Source organism: Lissotriton helveticus, chromosome 3_1 (assembly GCF_964261635.1).
Source record: "Lissotriton helveticus chromosome 3_1, aLisHel1.1, whole genome shotgun sequence".
In the NCBI taxonomy this organism is placed as follows: Eukaryota; Metazoa; Chordata; class Amphibia; order Caudata; family Salamandridae; genus Lissotriton; species Lissotriton helveticus.
In genome coordinates, this window is record NC_136061.1 from 1,814,894,600 (window position 1) to 1,814,913,915 (window position 19,316).

The following is a 19,316-nucleotide window of genomic DNA, read 5'->3' on the forward strand; positions in this document are numbered from 1 at the left end:
AATGCAAAAGTAAACACGCATTGTTATGCATTATTGTTTGTTGGTATATGATAAATACACATGAAATGGCTCTTAATATGGCTATACAGAAAAAAAGTCGAAACCATTTCATCACATAAAATATATTGTGAACATACCAGTGGGCAGCTAAAGTCTATATAAAGTCTATAAAGAATCTAAAAAAAATAGAAATCTTAGTTCTCTAGGAATAGTTTCTTACTTTAAGCAGAAGATCAGTGTCCCGGGAAAAAATATATAGAAAAATATTTTAGGGGCTTGCTGAAAAAAGTTGCTGTCCGTGAACTGGATTGTAATTGTTCATGTGACTTTATTATTAAAGTTGAAGGCCGAATTCAGGGAACGCCGCGTGCGAGTTTACTCAAAAGTCTCTATTTCTGTTCCGGAGAGAACATCATATCATTCAGGCTTTCGAAAAAACTGTCAACAGCTTCATGGGAAAGTTCCACTAAGTCGGAAATAGGGGTAACCATGCATTCATGCGCATGATTGTCTCCATTGACATTCTGATTTGCATTGCTGACAGAAGGTCGTACCTGTTCGATGCTGCTTTCATCTTGAACTTCACTACTCTTCAATCGCAGTGGTGAAGATTCCAGGAATGCCGTCATCAGAATTGGCAGCCTTTGAGGGCAGCACAGTGCGTGAACCTTGGTAGGAACCAACAGTGTATCTGCATCCACTGGCGCATCCGATTGTAGCGTCAGACAGGTGTCTAACACGCATTCTTCTCCGCATAGCAGACACCTTAGTACAGGTAAAACACACCTTTGCCACATTGGTCGAAATGATAGAAACCAAGTCATGTTTAGGTCTCTAAGCCGGGAGAGTCCCAGGATTTTTGATATCCGGTCCCGGTATCCAATGGCTAGGATCGTATCTTCCATTGTCGTGAGATTTTGTTCTGTGACATGGGTTGCCATAACGAAAAATAAGGACTAGGAATAGGATTCCTGCAATTAGTCCTAGGATCAGGGGAAGTCCGCCAAAAATCGAATGGACGAAGTCTGGAAAAATACCCAGTATGGCTTTGAATGGTGTTAATGCCATCGAAAATACTGTCTTAAATACCTTTGAGACCCCTGTGGTATCAGAAATATTTAAGATTTCGCTCAGGATTTCCGCGAAATGTACGGGGGAATTGGTTGATAATAATGTATGTATCTCTGCAGTCGTCCTTGCGACTTGTAGATCATACGTTTCTTTAGATGACGTGAGCCTTGTAGGCGTCTGAAGAAGCACTGTTTTCATTCTGCTTAAAGTGTCTATTCGAATAGAAATAATTTTCAGACCGGGCCATGCCCTTGCCTCCCTGTCTGGAAAGGAGCTGGGGAACAAAGAACGTCCACAGCACTTGACCTTCGCCGTCGTAGTGACGAGATAAGGAGTCCCGGGCATAAGACTACAGCATCTGCGGTCTACAATAAGAATGTAACTCCCATTATAGAGTCTTTGAAAGAATGGTTCTATTTCAGTTGCAGGTGCGCCTTGCTGGTGACATGAAAGGTTGTATGAATTCCCTTCACAGGCTCCGTGCAAACTAATACCGTTACACAGAAGCGTGCCGCTCAGTGACATAGCACAATTGTTGCCACTAAGAAACACTTTCTGTCCTTTGTTACTGACACATGCATGTGAATAGGGCAGGTTCCAAGTTGTTTTAAGGTACCCTTTTCCCAATTTCTCGTACATGCCAGCCTGTATATATTTTTGGCAGTATTGAAACCTGAAGGTTGAGATTGGAATATTTATGATTCTGTGTATTATCCATTCACTGACAGGTCGTTCTGACATTGTCATTGGTAATCTTTCTAGTTTTTCAATCCTCAAGATTGTATAATCAGCACCCTTCTGCGCCATACCGATTTGTCTATCAGTAAGGTTAAAGATTTGGAATAGTGACGTTGTGTTGATTAAACGCCAAGGCACATAGCCTGAACGCAGATTTTGTAACGTCCAACCAAGCTGTACAATAGAACGCAATTGTGACTGACCATGTTGTAATAATAGTAAGTCTTGCGATAATATATCGATTGCTGAAGACACAATGCTGTCCAATGAAAAAATTCTGGAGGACAGAGTCATTAACCCATTGTCCACTACAGAAAGTGATTTTTCCAAATTAATACGGTCAATTTCCCGTATTCTTTCTGCTGTCTCAATTTGAGTAACCTTCCAGGCCTCATTGTATGCTGCATATACAGAGGCTGCTATGAAACGCTTTTGACGCTGTTTGCGTGGTCCCATTATGAAATCACGCAAGTCAGCACCATCAGTAAGTAAAGTTAGGTGTTGCTTAATTTCAGGCAGTGTGGAAGTTTGTAGCCATTGAAGGCATAATTTGCCCACACTGTAGGTTGTTATTATCCCTGGGTGATGTCTTTGGGGATATCTAGGGTCTGGCCTGGTCATTTTGAAACCCTGTGTTTTATTCAGGAATCTATCTTGACAGTTATTTGTATCTGTGGGCCAGATCAACCATTGTTTCCAATCAGGATGTGTTCTGTTTTGGTTAAGTATATGGTTTATGTCTATTCCTTCATCTGTATCAGAGTTATTGCTAAACAATGTTGGCTTTGGAATAGACAGGTTATTTAAATCTTTGATTTTTGCTAGGCCAAGACAGGTGGTTTGTTGGACGGTGTCATTTAAAAATATCATTTGTTCTGGGATCATGCAGGCTCTAAACAAAGCTTCTAAACCCTGTACTTGCCATTCTTTTGTACAACACTTTTCAAATCAACATGTTTGTCCCAATAATCAAATCCAAAAGTATTCATTTTTTCAAAGAAAGAATCTGAATATATCAATTTTGTGTTGGTTATCATGGTTTTCATCCCTGTCTTGTTTGACAATTTGTAATAAAATGTTTCAGCATTAGTTATGTTAAAACCTGAAAAATATGAATATTTGTCATATACGGTTCTAGAGCTCCCTTTTGGAGGTGTAGCACAATGTTCCCATTGATTATAACTTAAAACATTTCTAGGTTGTGCAGATTTATGCAAGAAATGGTTACCATAGTGGTTATAGCAATACATACTATCATAATTTGTAGAACCCTGCAAATAATCATGTTTTGTAAATTTAGCAGACATTACTAAGTCAGACATCATATTGTTAATACTTTCAAAGTCCCAATCATCAGCAAATGAGTTTGGTTTTGCAAAGTCACTCAAAGAGATCTTGATTTGGTGTGGATATTTCAGGATCTCGACCGGACCATAAATTTCATAGTCAGTGTTGTCCCAGGCTACCCCACCAGGTATTGGAATTGCTGTGAAGTTGGCTGAAGAAAGTTCTGAAGAAAGTTCTCGTTTCTCGACGTGTGAAGATGTGTGTGGTTTGAGGACCAAGTTGATGTTCTGACTTGCTGTGTCCATTTTAGCATATTTTCCCTCAATGAAGCGTCCCAAGGTAAATACCATGATGAGCCAAAGTATGAGGATAAATGCACCAAAACCCACCCAAAATTCAATCCATGGAGAAATCAGATATGTTTCTTTTAGTTGTTTCAAAAGTTCCTTCGCTTTGTCTTTAAAGGATTTTGATGATGGCTGTGTCTTTTGTTCGCTGAAACCGTCAGAGGAATCATCGAAGTTGATGAAGTAACCAGATGCAGTTCTGTCAATTGTTCCAATTGGTTCAGGATTTTTGTTTCTTGCATTTTCACTTGGTACTTCTGTATAGATTGGTGTGTCTCTACTAAATGTCTTTATTTGGGTTTTCAGAGGTCTAAGTTCTATTGCATTGTTGCATAGTCCTTGTTGTTCTTCTGTAGGCGTTTCGAATGTGATGAGCCTCTTTGATAGGACCTCTGTACTGGTAGCAAACCTTGGTGTTCTGCTACTTATTGGGAGTCCACTTGGCCTACTGTTTGTTATCGGCCACATGTTGTGGTTTTACCAGGTCGATGGATACAACTCGGTTCTCCTTTTTTCCAGCAAGTGGCGGTAGTACAACTGATCTTGTCCCGTTGACAGACAAGACAGGAACTGCTTTTCTGTAAGAAGGCCCAAATTCCTTCTTTACCGCGATCTTTTCCCTGACTAGATCCCCGACTTTTGGAATCCAGACAGGTCTTGCTGGGACAGGTGGTGATTCTTCAGTGGTTGTTGGCTGTTGTTTCAACTGTATGTTGCTCAGGTCTTTTCTTGTTTTGTTTAAGTCCTTCAAAATAGCCAAACGGTCTTTGACATCAAAGCTTTTTTCTATTACCACTGAAGTCTGACTATCAAGGTCAGAGATCAACATCCTAGTTCCGAATAATAATTCGTACGGACTGAATCCCTTCAGAGAATTTCTTGGCAAGTTATTTAGACTACGTTGGACACTTATTAGATGTTTGACCCACCAAGCTCCCGAACCTAATATCCTTTCTATTATAGATTGCTTTCTGTCTTGGTTTTTTCTTTACACCATCCCATACCCTCAGGAAGGAAGTGAGAAGATTCCCGCTGGGCTGTGCTCATTTGGCCATTCTTTCCCCCCCCAGGCTGGATTGCCTGAGAAAAAGAAAAAAATGGTCGAACGTAGCATGCTCTTAGCGTATATGCCATTTAGACTCGCAAATCTTGTATAACAGTCCGGACGTCAGCCGAGTGCTGTGGATCTACATTATAAGTGGGAACTAGCCTGTATATGTTAATCGCAAGCCATTCTTTTTGTGGTGATGTTATCTGCCTTGATACGACGAGGTATTAAACTGCTTCTCTCCCCACTGCGATCTCTGTTGCAGTTTGGGCAGTTTTTTACAAACATGGTGTAGTGCAGGCTCATGCCTGGCCACCAGTACCGTGATTGTAATTCTTCCAGAGAATCTTTTAATTTAAGGTGTCTGTGACCCTCGCCCATGTGTGCGTCTGCGATTAACAAGTTTCTCCTGTCCATGTTTGGAATCACTCTATCCCCCACTCCAGGGATTCGAGCAAAAGGGACGGAGTTTGCATCGATTATGTATGTATAATTGAGTGGATAGTTGATCGGTAACGCTGAGCAGTCGCCTTTTGATGACGTTTTCACCGCCAGCAATGTTTCGCCGTCAATGTATTTTAATGTACGCTTTTTTCGATCTACGGGAGCCGATTTAGTGGCTGCCGCTGCGGCTGTCTCAGCCAATGAATTCCCCACAACGTGAACGCCATCACGTTGATGACTCAGTGAGTGAGTCACGTGAGTCTTTGGTAGTTCTTTCTTCAAAAGAGCTATTTGTTCCCAGAGAAGTCTCTGCTTTATTGGTGCATCTGTGTCATCTTTGTAACCGTTCTGAATCCATGTCTGCAAATCCTTGTTATATGCTTTGACGCAGAAATATGAATCTGACACTATAAGCGTCGGGAATTCGCGATCCGCATTATCTAGCGCCATTTTCAAAGCTAATATTTCAGTTTGCAGTTCTGAATTAGTTTCTACTGAGTGTGATTTTGTTAATAGAGGTCTTAGTTTACCTCCGTGCCACACTTCTTTTGTAATCTCACATGTGGGATTGTATGCATGTTCTCCCCAAACGGAGGGTTGAGCATGTCCGTCTGTATAGATTACACAGGCGTAATGTCTTAGAGGCAGAATGTCGATTGGCAGAGGATACGTTTTTTCATATTTTAGATTTTTCAATTCTTCTAGTTCTGGATCAAAGAAGTAGTATACTTTGTCCGTTGTGATTGAATTTACCCATTGCAACCAATCTGGATCCAATGTTGTTGTTGGTAAATTACACGGTGTTGTTAATGCCTCGAAGGCTGATTCAGCTGTTCTGACTGTGATATGTCGACCATCAGCTATGTCTTTTTCTTTAGCTATTGCGGTTTGAACTGCTTGAACCATTTTTCCTTTGTTGCTGAGTCTCTGTTCAGCTTTTGTGTACAAATGTGATTTGAATGCAATTGGTACCTTTTCTCCCTCATTAGAGGTCAGGTATGTGTATCCGCATTTCCCTGGGATGACTCGGATCACAAGGTTGCGTGTATTATCACGGGTTTCTAATTTTGTTTTAATTAGCATGTCTGTTTGTAAGGATCTCAAAATTTCTGTGTGAGTTTGAGTCCAACTGGATCTTTTAAAGTCTGGTTTAATTAGATCGTAAAGGGGCTTGACCCTTTCTGCGTAATTAGCAATGTAAGTTCTTCCGAAATTTAGGAAGCCTAGAATTGACTGTAGGTTTTTTAGTGTTTTAGGAGCTTGGATTACGGCACATTTCTCTAGGAAATTGTCTGCCAGGCTTTTGCCTTCACTTGATAACTCATATCCTAAGAATAGGACCGTCAGATGGGCAATTCTGGACTTTTTGAAGTTGAATTTGTAACCCTCTGCAGCGAAACCAAGTATTATGGTGTTCACTCTTTTCAAGTGAGTTTCCAAGTCATCATCTGTTAAGTAAATGTCATCGACATAAGATAATGCTTCATCATCATATTGTTGTAGTAATTCTGTTACTCTCGCTGAGAATACCCCCGGGCTATTCTTGTACCCCTGGGCTAACCGACAGAATTGTTTTTGAGTGCCATTTACTGAGAATGCAGTTAAATATCTGCTCTCTGGTGCTATGTCCAAGGTTGTTTTGTATTTTTTGCGCACTATGTTATTCATTAGTGCAGCACTGTGTGAGTTTTGCACTGCAAAAGTTTTGCAACATGTGTTAAGGTGTCGGTAATCCAAAACTAGACGGTACGAATTGTCTGGTTTGGAGACCGGAAACAAAGGATTGTTCATTTGTGAGGTGCAAGTTTCAATCACCCCTTGGTATTCTAGCTGATCTAGTATTTCATTTACTTGTTTTTTAGCTTCTTGCTTAATTGGGTACTGCCTTTGTGCAGTTGGTTGTGATTTTAACTGGACTTTGTGAGGAGGAGAATCCTCATCCCATCCTACGTGATTTTTATATAAAGCAGGTGCTAAGGCCACTGCCCACTTTCTAGCAAGTGTGTATTTTTTATGAATCGGTATTTGATTCGAGAAGGCAGGCATAATTACTTCTTCGCCATGAGGGCACTCCCTGACAAACTCTGGTGGCCAGTCTTTTTCAGCTAGAAGGATGTCATAACCCTTTGAGAGGTTATCCCAAAATAGTCCCCTTATTTTCCTAGTCTTATCTCCCTCTATACGTAATGTTATCTCGTATATCTTGTGGGGCTTGCTAACTCTGGTGTCTGCAGTTTCCACTTGAAGGTATTCATTCGTGTCCACTGTCTCCAGATGATTCATAAGGACTTTGCGAGCTATGCTCACCTCTGCTGCGCTGTCTAGCATTGTCTGAGCCCACTCTCCGTTTTTCAATTGTGTCCTCAGTATTCTCGGCATTGTTAACTACCTTGATACTGGCTACCTTCTTTTTTGGAAATTGTGATTTCTTTTTCAGTTGAGCAGGTTCCTTGTCTTTGGACTTGGCGTGCTCTTCTGATCGTCCTCTTCTTTCCGATTTCTGCGAGGAATTCTGAAAAGATTGAGAGGGACGTGTATCAATGTCTTGATATCTATCAGGTTTTTTAATATTATCCCTATTTCTAAGGTTATATCTATTCCCAGAGGGTTCACTCTGAGGTGACCTTTGTCTCGGGTTTGGAGATTTCTCTCTTCGCCTAGGAGACCTTCCTCTGGACTGGAATTTCTTTTCTTTAGGATTGGATTGTTTGTTCCCATCCCAGTTCTTTTTTGGTGAATTATTATTATTATTAAAAAACATTTTTTCTGGACTTGTAGTCAGTTGCGGTTTTACTGGTATTCCACCTAGACTATCTCTGCCTAGTTCTTCATAGGATTTTTCTATGATTCTGGCAATTTCAGCTGGTTGGTCTGCTATATCTGTCTCTTTTAACCTCTGGCGGATCGCCACGTTTGCTGCTTCACCCTTTATGTTGGCTAGTAATATAGCCGAGACCTGCTTGAAGTCTTTCAGTAATTTCATACCAAGAGTTAAAGCAGGTTCTGGACCATATTCATCTTGAATTTGTTTTAGCACATCTGGTATTACCGAAATGGATGGAACACCGTGCGTTTTTGTGTAGATGGAAGCAAAGACTGTACCCCAAGTGTCACAGTCCTCAATGTGTGGTGCGATTCCCATTGGGAGACATATAGTCAGAATCCTGTGTTTTTCTAGCGGGGTGGTGTCAGGAAACACCGCCTCTATTTGGGTGATTTTCTGTGCCAACCAGAATGGTATCTGTTCCCTTTTAGCTGGAACCTTACCTAGGCAGGATTGGATGTTCTGTGGTGTAATTTTATTTGTGTTCCCCTGGTGAGAGGTCAGCTGTGGTAGTTTAATCGCTGGCTGAATTGTAGAAGTCCGCATTACATACTGAACTAATTGTCTGTGAATTTTTAGTAGTTGTTTTAGCTGTATTAATAGCTCTGGTGCAGGCATCTCGTCGATGTCTGGATGTGGTGTGTATCCGGCTAGGACCGGCCACGTTGCTCCTGGTCTTCCTAAAGGACCGAGCCTTGTAATGTGATTATTATGTTTTAGGGCGCCATCAAATAAGAGCAAATGCTCTTGGAATTTGAGTGGTACTTCCACCTCCTCGAAAGGAGTGTACGTTTCAGGAGGTTCCTCTACTTTGTAATAGTGGAAGTACTTTGTTACAGCATTTGCTGCTGGAAAATGTATCCATGTATAGTATACCTCTGTCTGCCGATATTCGTGTGCCTCAATTACGAATATGACTGTGCCACCTCTAGGTGTCAGTCCATTTTCTATAAGTTTTAAGGTTATAGATCTCCTTTTAATGACCGGAATGAGTATTATATCCGCGTCTGCTGCTTGCATGGTAGCATCAGCATCTGCTATTTCAGTAGCTAATCTAATTGCCTCTCTTTCTCCATCACTGTCTCCCATTTTACTGACAGGATGGTATTATTTTTATTTGCAGATCAGGTTTCTTATGGAAACAGAGATTAGATGCACAATATTCTGGAACTGTTTTATCCTTCAACGTTGACTAGACCAAAAACCATACATAGGAGTTCCCTCCTGCGAGGTTTTGGAGGATATAATAACCTTTCACCCACTCCAGACGTCTTTGGAGTATTTGGGAAAAGGGGTCTGAGTGAGAAAGCACGACTGAGTTACTCTAAATGTCTTACGTTAGTTTTATCGCCCTTTCCAAACGCGTTGGGCGCCATGTAGTGTAGCTCCTATTTTCCCAATAGGCTCTGCGCATTGGAATAGTACCTACAGCAGTAAAGGCCTAGGCCAGACGTTAACTAGGTCTACTACTGTCGATACTAGACTTAATTTTTGGGTTTGCCAGCTAAGCTCAGAGTTCGCTAGAAACTTTCTCGAATGTTCAAGGAAGGATTAACTCCCCTGATTAGACAAGAAGGGATTTAGTTTCTGACAACCATAGAACATGACAACTTTGCTCTCCCCTAATCAAGAGTCAATCTCAAGAGTCGTGTGAGCACAAGGCAATTATTTTACTCAGTCAGTACGTGCATTCTTAGTCTCATCAGAATGTAGAGAAAAGGAAGAGACGGGCGTGTTCAATAAAAGGTGTTATTTATTGATCAGTCTCTTTTCTCGTACAAGAGAAATGGATCGATATTATTGCGATACTTATAGTTAAGTAAAGTGCATACATTAGAAGCAATAGTATAAAATAATACTGTAAAAACATTGATATGGTTTCTGAGCCATATGATGTTTAAAATGATTAAAATATATTTACATACACATATACATTTGACTAAACGTACTCAACTGGTGTTTCTAAATACGCCTACCCCGTGTACCTGACCTAAGTCTAATGCGTGGGCGGGAATAGAAAGTTACAGTTTAAGTTAAGTTTGTTTTTGCCAAGTGAATAACTAAAGAATTCTCTAGGAGGGGTTATTCAGTTCTGTACCTGGAATTTAGGATGAATGAGGAATGGTATCTCTTTCTCTGCTCTCGATATTCCAGGCTGCCTGCGAGGGCTGCCCAGAAGCGCCGGTGCTGGGTCTCTCGGCTTGAGATAGCAGCGCGTCTCTCAGCGCGTCAGGAAGGCGGGGCTGCTGCCTGCGGGGTCTGCTTCTGCTCTCGGCTTCGGCAAGTATGGCTGCTCCGTCTTGTCACCACGCGTGTGTTTTGCATAGGGCAAGATCGGCAATATTTATACCTTAAAGGTGCCGGGATTGACGTAAGGATGGACATAGGTACGTCAATAAAGATGTCATACGACTTGCTCGTTAGCACATTCTTTACTAAAGTTCTCTGTGAAATCAAAACAATGGCCGCACGGATTATCCAGGTTGTCATAGGTTTGATTTGTTATGAGAACGTCGTATGCCTTATCAGGGGCTGGAGGAATATCGCTTGTCTAATTAGATCTCAAGCGTTATGACCTAATCAGATAACACGTTCCTGTGCCGTAGTGTGACTGCGTCAGATAACGGTATCTGCATCATGGGGAATTTCTTGCCTCATGGGCTGACTGTTAGTTAACTAGCTAGGTAGTTTAACCAGAATAGGGTCAGGAATAGGGGGACTGATTCAGAACCTATAGAAATACACGACACAAGAAAGCCATGTTAGGGTCTACCTCTGACAGCACTTCTCCAGGATTGTGAATTACCATATGTTGTTGGTGGCCACATAAAAGACATGCATGTCAAGGGGAAACACCCTAAAATGAGGCCAAAGGGAATCCCAGCCACCAGACTGGAGAGGAGATACGATCCAAAAGAAAACAATTCCAGCAGAGGAAGTCCAACAGTAGACACCCAAAAGGGATGCATGCAAAGGGAGACACACTAAAAAAACTGTGCAAATCAAGCAAAGTAATGCCATGAAGAAACTCAACAGGGAGACAAACCAAAATGAAACAAAGCAAATAAAGCAATAGAGGGGGGAGTGTAAAAAGGAACCATGCCAAGAGGCGCTATGCCAAGGGGGATGCACCAAGAGGAAAGATCTGAAGGTAAGTAATACCAAGGGGAGATCTGCCAAGTTTTGATATGTCAAAGTAAAAAATACTAACATGAGGTGGTCCAAGGGGAGACATCAAGGAGAATTGTCAAGGGAGATAATTTAATAAGAAATAATACAAGGAGAAGCATGCCAAGTGGAAACAAAGTAAGAAGGTAAACATCCAAGAGGAATTATTTCAATGTAAGACATATCAAGGAGAGGTATGCCAAGAGGAGACACTAAAAAGAGAACTCCAATGGAAGGCACGCCATATAACATTGGTAGGCAGATCATTAAGTCACACAGCAATAATTGACAAGAAAGAGGCACAACAAGGGAAGATTTCCCAAGAAAAGACATGCTCATTTGTGACATGCCAACAAGAGACTGGCCTGGCAATTCGGGCTGGACTGTTCCCATTGGACACAGGGTCAAGACTGATTTGCATATGGCTGGGTTCAAACTGGAATGGCATGATGAGCAAAAAAACGATGGATTTAGGTCCAGATGTCTGTATTGGGGTGAATGTATGAGATTGTTCTGCATTCTGTCCATCTAGTGTTCTTTTTGAACAAGAGACTGTTGGCATGTTAGACAAGACTGTCAGATAAATTAAATGGAAACACTAAGATGTGACATTATAATAAAAGGCATGCCGCAGAGGATATGTGAAAGATAGATACCATAAGGAGAGACACAGTATGGGAAAACATTCCAAGGGAACTAATTTAAATAAAAGATACACCACAAAGAGATATATCGGAGTGAGCTATGCCTTGGGAGACAAGCCAAAGGAAAGCATGCCAAAGGTAGACTAGCCAATGGAAATCATTCCAATAAAGGATTACAGAGGGAACATACACCAAGAAGAGACAATGCACGGAGAAGCAATGTATGTGCTGGCAGTCGAAGGTGATGCAAACATACCAAAAGGAGCCAGTCCAAGGGGGCGACAAACAGAGATAAGCTTTGCATACATTTAACTCTTTAAGAGAAGACTTATCAATGTGAGTTGGACTAATTGGTGACAAGCCAAGGGCTTATTCATGAGCCTGCATGCCAAAGAGGGAAAGTTTACGAGGCACACAAGTGGGGATATGTCAGGAAGGGACAGCTAATATAGGACACGCTATATAAAGACTGTGCCAAAGAGCGATATATCAATGGGAGATACGACAAGGGAAGATATGCCATAGGAAGACCGCACCCCACCAGGGGAAGCAGCCTAGGTGAGATATTCTAAGGGTTAATATGACAAGGGAAGGTATGCAAATGGGCAAACAATTCTAGAGGGCACACACCAAGGGGAAATATGCCACAGGGAAACAATCTAATGAGACACACAAAGGTGAGACATTAAGGGAGTTACACCAAGGGACAAAAACAAAAAAAGGCGTGCCAAAGAGAGTTGTGACAAGGGGCTCAATAATAATATGCCCGACACCCAGAAGAAACTTGGAAGCAAATGAGAGAACAAAATGGGGGAACTGGACAATCTGGACTGATCCAGTTCAAAATCCTCCACCGGCTATGATAGGGCACGCCCACACAAAATGGGGAGAGTGGCATCATGGGAATGTCTGGGGTGCAGGGAGGGGCAGCGGGAGTCTTTTTTCATACACTCTGGTCCTGCCCCATCATACACCCTTTCTGGAAAAAGGTACTCCTAGTTCTGGGTAAATTAATAGGATAACGCTATCTGAAGACCCTAAATATGTCCTCTTAGGCATACCCAATGATGTGAATCTCCCATAATGAAATTACTATTCTGCAATTTGGGCCTGGTGTTGGCAAAGGGGGATCTGGCAAAATAACAGGGGGGTACCTGAGATACTGACTATGATGGAATGGAACACGGGGATGGACTTATACGTGGCAGCTGAAAGAGTTACATATATGAGCAAGACCTGCCAACGTAAATTCCATAGGATATGGGGTAGCTGGATTAATTATTGGATATCCAGGATGATGAGAATAAAGTGTTATCATCTCAGAACGTGTAACCCATGCAGTTTGATCTATTGTTCCTGTCAATTTGTTATTAACGTCTCTTGAATTGTTATCATTGAACTATGTTGGAAACACCCGATGTACTGATACCCTTCTGCACTATTTTCTTATTTGTATTCAGCACACGTTTGTGCTCCTTTTGTCATGACTTTCAATACCAAATAAAAAACTTGTTTTTAAAAAAGGGGGCATCTACACCAGGGAGCCCTTGAGACACCAAAGGAATTTGCAGCTTGGGGAGGCACACCAAATAGAGGCTCACATTGGGTGGTGTGCCAAAATGGACTGCATATTATGGACACAAGCCAAAGGAAGAAGGGGGAGGGAAACATGTCAACATAGGCATGAAGTCAAGGATAGCCAGGATAAGAACACACATGAAACTAAAAGGAAGAGAAGCTAAGGTAAACTGCGAGTGGCATGCCAGGGAGGTATTGCTGAAGAGCCATTTCAAGAGTGTACCAGAGAAGACATGGCAGAGTGGAATGGAAAGCACATCATAAGACTCAAAAGACATAACTTAAATGGGCAACCTAATGGAGATGTATCATGGGAATGTAAGTGCAAAGACAATTCAAAGGGCCAATGAATGATCAAGGGCAGGTAGTAGGAAGATGTCAAGATACATATTGGAGTGATGTATGCCAAAGGAGGACATGAAAAAAAGGATAAATAGGGATGGGTAAAATGGAGCTCGGTTGGAAATCAAGTCAAGTGGATGCAGTGTGGAAGGAATGGAAGTAGGAGGAGGCAGGGGAAATATTGTTAGGAGGTAGGGAATAATATTTAGGAATGACAAAAACAAAAAAAATGATTGGTGGGATGCTTGATTCAATCTCAAGCATTCTCCTCCACTGTTTATTTGCTCACTGTAACTCTATTGAAACGAACCAATCTTGTGAGAATAAACCTCAGTCCTGCTCCACTTGGAACTGCGTGGCCACGTCCTTTCTGAACAGATACAAAAGTAATCCCAGATCATTTTGGCCGTATTGCGCTTCATAGCCTGTTCTAGTGAGCTGAAAACTCACTGTTGCCAATGCAGTGGTTTAAAGGTCATGAGTTTGAAACCCAGCAGGGCAATGTCAGAGTTGAAGTGTAAATTGCATATCATAAATTGGGAAAGAACAACGTCTGCTATTTTTAGAGAGCTCAAATAGCTCAAATGTGGAAATCAATAAATTGTAAAAAAAAAACAAAAAAAAAAAGATAACATTACTATTAATATAATTATATTATTATTATAGAGATGCAGTTTGACTCTATGGCTTGGCATGCATGGGGATCCACATCTGGGTAACCCATCGCACTCTGGGAGTCTCATTGAGAAAGACAAACAACCTCAAAGAACTAATGAGTGGAACGCTTGAATTAATCTTAGCCACCATTAATGACCCCGGCCAGTACTGCAGTCCATAATTTGTTTGCTTTCTGTGCCACTCAGACAAGTATCAACCTTATAAAAATCAGTTTTGGCCCCGCTCAAATAGAAACAGTCCCATATGAAGTGCCAGCTCGCATTTCCATATACGGTAATAGAAACTCAAGATATCAGTAACTGTTGAAATCCTACATTATTGTCTGAATGTAACATAAACCTGAATACATACAGACATTGCCACACATACCTGAAGTTGCTGGTGCACCACTCCTGCTCCAGGTATGCCCGTGAGAGGACTACAATGAGTCGGCGGCAGCGGCTGATATTCATTATAAGTTCAGCTGAGGGCTCTGTTGGAATAGTCCGAAGGGATTAACAACATCTAGACATGACTCTATGAGGTAAAACCCCCCAACCACCTAGGTATGATAAATGCCATCCAGTGGCCTATTTGCAGCTGCGCTAAGTACTTGACCAAGACCAACACCATATATGATGGGTTTGTGACTCTGTGGGTGAACAACAGCACAGCCATCAATAGATTAGCTTGTTGTACTCTCTTACATCCTGGGCTCTACATCAGGAGTCATGATACCACAGGCACATCAATGAGAGTCGCTACCTCGCAGGTCAGTTTTACTATAATTACATCAGGATTCACTACATCTTATGGGGCTGATAACGGCAAGAGGAGGGTGGCTCCCTCTCCTTTATTTCAAGTAGTGGTCCTGGTGAAGGGGGTCCCCAGGGCCTAATAAGGCTCGAGGAGGGGGGCTATGCAGCCTTCATTCCCATTAATTATAAAAATGGCCCTTGTGAAAGGGGTCTCCGGGGCTTAATTAGGCTGGGGGGCAGGGGTGCGCATGCCCCCCCTTTTAATAGTAAAATAATAATAATAAAACGGTCCTTGGGGATTGGGTACCCAGGGCCTAGTAAGGCTTGGGGAAGGGGCCTTGCAGACCACCTCCTCTTTAATATAAAAAAGGTCTTGGGGGATGGGGACCCCAGGGCTTAATAGCAGCCCCCTCCACTTACTGAATACAGACCCCGATGCAGGAGCTACATTACGCATCTTATTTCTTTTTTAGGCACAGGGAGATTAAGAGATTTGCCTGGAATCACAGAATATTGTGGTGAGGTCAGGATTCGAACTTGCTTCCCCATGTTCCAAGGTCAGCGGCTCTAGGAAGTAGAGCACATCTGATCCTATATCTAAAAGTATTAACCTAGCTGCAACGCTATGATGTAATTGCACTTCTGGTTTACTTACTTGCATACAACTGATCTGCTTTTCAGCAATACCATCCTGAAATCGATCTGTGATCAACACAATTTTCAGACTTGTGTGTAGCCTACACTGTCATCATCCAGGGATCCGCATGTGTAACCAAGACAATCCACTAATGTGTGCAAGACAAACATCACCCAACACTGTATGTGTGAGTGCAACAAATAGCAATTCTAACCTGGAATCCAATGTTCTGTGTATTATCAACACCACCTAAGGATCAATTCATAAACAACAGAAACAGAACCCAATGATCTGCACATAACTCACGGTATCCAAAACGCTTTTTGTGGTCGATATCAAGGTCTCCAAGCGATTGTGTATGGCTAACAATCCCCAGAGGCCTGCAGTGTTAAAGAGGCACAAACAGCAGTGGGAACATTTTAGCGGTGGTTGAGTGTGGCTTACCCGAGCCTGGCAAGATGTCTTTGTCATCCAGGAAGAGTTTGTATCCATAGCGGTTTTCCAGGTGGGGCTTCAGGATGAAGTTTGCAAATTTTTTGTCATCGGAGGCAGTAGAGTAGGAGACATATGCATCATACAGCTTGCCATCTGCAGGATGGGACAGAAAGGACACCCCAACACAGAGTGGAGAAAGAAGGAGTAAAGAATGAGTAGTAAAGCCTTGGTTCAAACTTGTGATACACTAATGCATTAATGCAATCTCAGGGGTGATGTCTGTAAAAATATTGGGAATAGGATAAAAAGAAGAGTGTTTCACTTGACAGGACACACATGGTGCAAGGAAACAACCAGGTTATAGTTAGGTTCCCAGGGGTAGAGAAACACCCATTTAGATTTGGTGATAGTTCGCCTCCTGCTCTCTGGCGTGCTGGTTCTCTTACAGCCCCTTCCTTGCAGGAGATTCAAGAGAATTGACTGTAATGATCCAACTGCCCACCTCTATTGCCACCACTTTTCTCTTACGTTTGAATTTGGGGTTGGTTAAATAAATGGCTGCTGATAAACTCACCCATAGAATGAGGCAGTACAATGACCTTATTACGAGGGATCTGATGATCGATTTCAACTTTAAATCCATGTTTCTTCACCTTGTCTCCAGTACATTTTAAAAAATGTATAAAAGTGATTGGGTGTGCTGGGACACTTTCATGAAACAAACAATATGCCACAAGACTGCCATTCACACTTGGAATTGAATCTTTGAAGCTCTCAGCTTGTCTAAAGTTTAAAGGGAGATGGGATGACACACTGTGTGTGTGAGTCCCATGAGATAAGGCACACTCTGGGTAAGCCCTACTATTGCAGAAGGTGCAGCAGCGTAACTGTGGTGCCCAGTGCTTGCCCCAGTACAAGAAAAGCAAGGGCATAGCAGACTGGTATTGCAGCCAGTAAGTCCCTCCAGACAGTTGTCGAACAGCAGTGGTGGTACAATTCAGGTCTGAGGTATAGTGAAAGATGTATTAAGTACTTTCAAGAGGCAAACCCTGCTGGTGTGTCACACAATTACTTATGTACTTAGATTATTCTTTGGCACGTGTCACTTACCATTCATCTCCACATCTCCATACTTGTTCCTGTACCAGAGCTTGGCATTCAAACGGCACTTCACATACAAAAGCCCACCAATGAGCAGCAGGCCCAGAATCGTCAGGGCGAAGACGATAGCCGCCACATGCCCAGTTGGCTCTGCAAAGGCAAGTAGAAACCAATGGTGAATAGGCAAATCATTCACTCACAAAGGAGGAGCTATATGTAAGCATCTCTCTGGGATGATCACATGTGGTTGCCTTCACACCCCATGTGAACAACTCCCTTGTAAAGAGTCAGGTCCAAGAGCAATACGGAGGATCTCTAAAGGATTCAGCCTACCCCCTTCCTCTGCACGATTGAACAAATTTCAGGGTTTTGTGTTGATGCGTAGAAAGTTATGTGAATTAGTTGGCTGACCAACACAAGATTTTGGCCTGATTCAGTGAAAGATTAGTATAATTATGAGTTCTATGCTTACAATTATAACCTTCAAATAATTTTTATTTTTTAGATTCTCCCCCTAATTCTACTGTAATTTACGATGAATCATTAACTTCCAGGCCTGCAGTGGCTGTAGGTTGTCTGGGGTTTAATGGGCATTTGCATACTCTTGTCCCTTAGGTCCCTTACTATACACTCCCTCAACATATCGGGGGTCCTTGTGGCAATTTCCCACTCCAAATGTTCACTTATCCAACAGTTTTTAGAAGTAAATGTAGGTGTTCCACTAGGGTGGAAAAACCCTGAGGATTGTTTATGAATACATAGGAAGTTAGAACTTTAATGGCTTTTAATCGTCCACATCTTGACCTGCCCTTGAAAACTTCCAATTTATTTCACAGTCATTAAACTTACGAATGTAGAAAATGTAGGTCCTTTGTGGAATTTCCACAATTCTAAATGCCATATCAGTGCTAAAAAATACCCTCCGATTCAGGTTCTGTGAAATGTCAATAGTGGTTGTATATCAGAATATTAGGGACACAACCATTCAAGGGCCAAAATATCTAGGTCTACTTAACAAGGATCAAAATGTGGTAAAGGTAAGTGCAAAGAGCTAACTATAGATTTACTATTGTTAACTTCACATCTACGCACCATGACGATATATATATCATCAATGTATATATGTAAAGTTAAGTATAGTGAACTTAGCCTTACCTATATTTTCTTACCTTTATCATTATTTATGCCTTGATATATTCTCCATGTGATATTTTGTTATCGATATTATGGAGAAGTACTGTCATCAATGGTGCATATCATGTTTTTGATACCTAAGATTCACTTACGTGTGCAAAAAAGAATGTAAATCAGGTCTCACAATTTTAATCAAAAGTTCACTTATTTAGGACTCCAGTGGACCCAGAAGCACAAATAGACTGATAGTGCATATATTAAAATATATAGATTTTGTGAATCATATTTTAATAAGTAAGTAATTGACATAGAGCAACCAAAGTACAAAGCACTAGCCCTAACAAGCTGAAATTCCTTGTAATACTGAAAATGTGTTTGGTATTTGGGTTGTACACATTTTAGCCTCTCCATTGCAATAGAAATAAATATGTGCTTGATTTCTTCAGCAGCCTTTTGCTCCCCGAAAATCTTTGTTCCACTGCATATTCCTCAAAAGTGAGAAATTTGATCAGATCGAAATATGTTAATGAAGGGCATATCTTCTTCAAAATATTCAGAATACATTCAAAACTCTTTAATCACAATGCACTTTGCCCTGACTGACTGACGAATTGCAAATTGAAAATATACAGATGCCTTCTCATTTTTTTGAAGGCTTATCTCCATATGACTAGAGGACAAGAACAGCACAGTTAATAATGAAGTCCACACACCCATATAGTGAATTTAATAGCAGCTATAGGCGTAGTAGAAGCTCGCAATGTTCCGCCTCCCTGCAATATTTAGAGATACAAAAAGGCCTTCTAAAGGCCAATTAGAAAGTCATGTGGTTCACAACGACACACATGGCTATCCTTGACCTTTCATACAATCAATGCTAGTATTATATGGCAACTCAGGGACCTCTGTTATATGTTATGAAATGTACATTTATTTTGTGCACATATGCATTGCCTCTTGGTGTTTGGGGGGCTCAGCTTCATAACTTTACTAAAAATATATATCTTAACGTGATATAGCAAAGTTGGCAGATAGAATTCTGAGTTTATTTCATACATTTAGTTGTTAAAAAGTCATGTGTTCAGCACTTTCCGAACCAAAAA

General features: G+C 41.4%; 1 protein-coding gene across 2 annotated transcripts in view; it reads right to left on the reverse strand.

Moving 5' to 3' along the window:
• SIGIRR (single Ig and TIR domain containing) overlaps positions 1-19,316 on the reverse strand; it is a 135,433-nt gene that overhangs the window by 26,676 nt on the left and 89,441 nt on the right. For both annotated transcript variants that reach the window (XM_078682722.1, XM_078682721.1), the window contains exons 5-7: positions 17,089-17,229; positions 15,988-16,131; positions 14,539-14,641 (exon numbers count right to left, since the gene is read on the reverse strand). In XM_078682722.1, the coding sequence (XP_078538848.1) occupies positions 14,539-14,641; positions 15,988-16,131; positions 17,089-17,229 (388 nt within the window). The remainder of the gene's footprint in view (positions 1-14,538; positions 14,642-15,987; positions 16,132-17,088; positions 17,230-19,316) is intronic.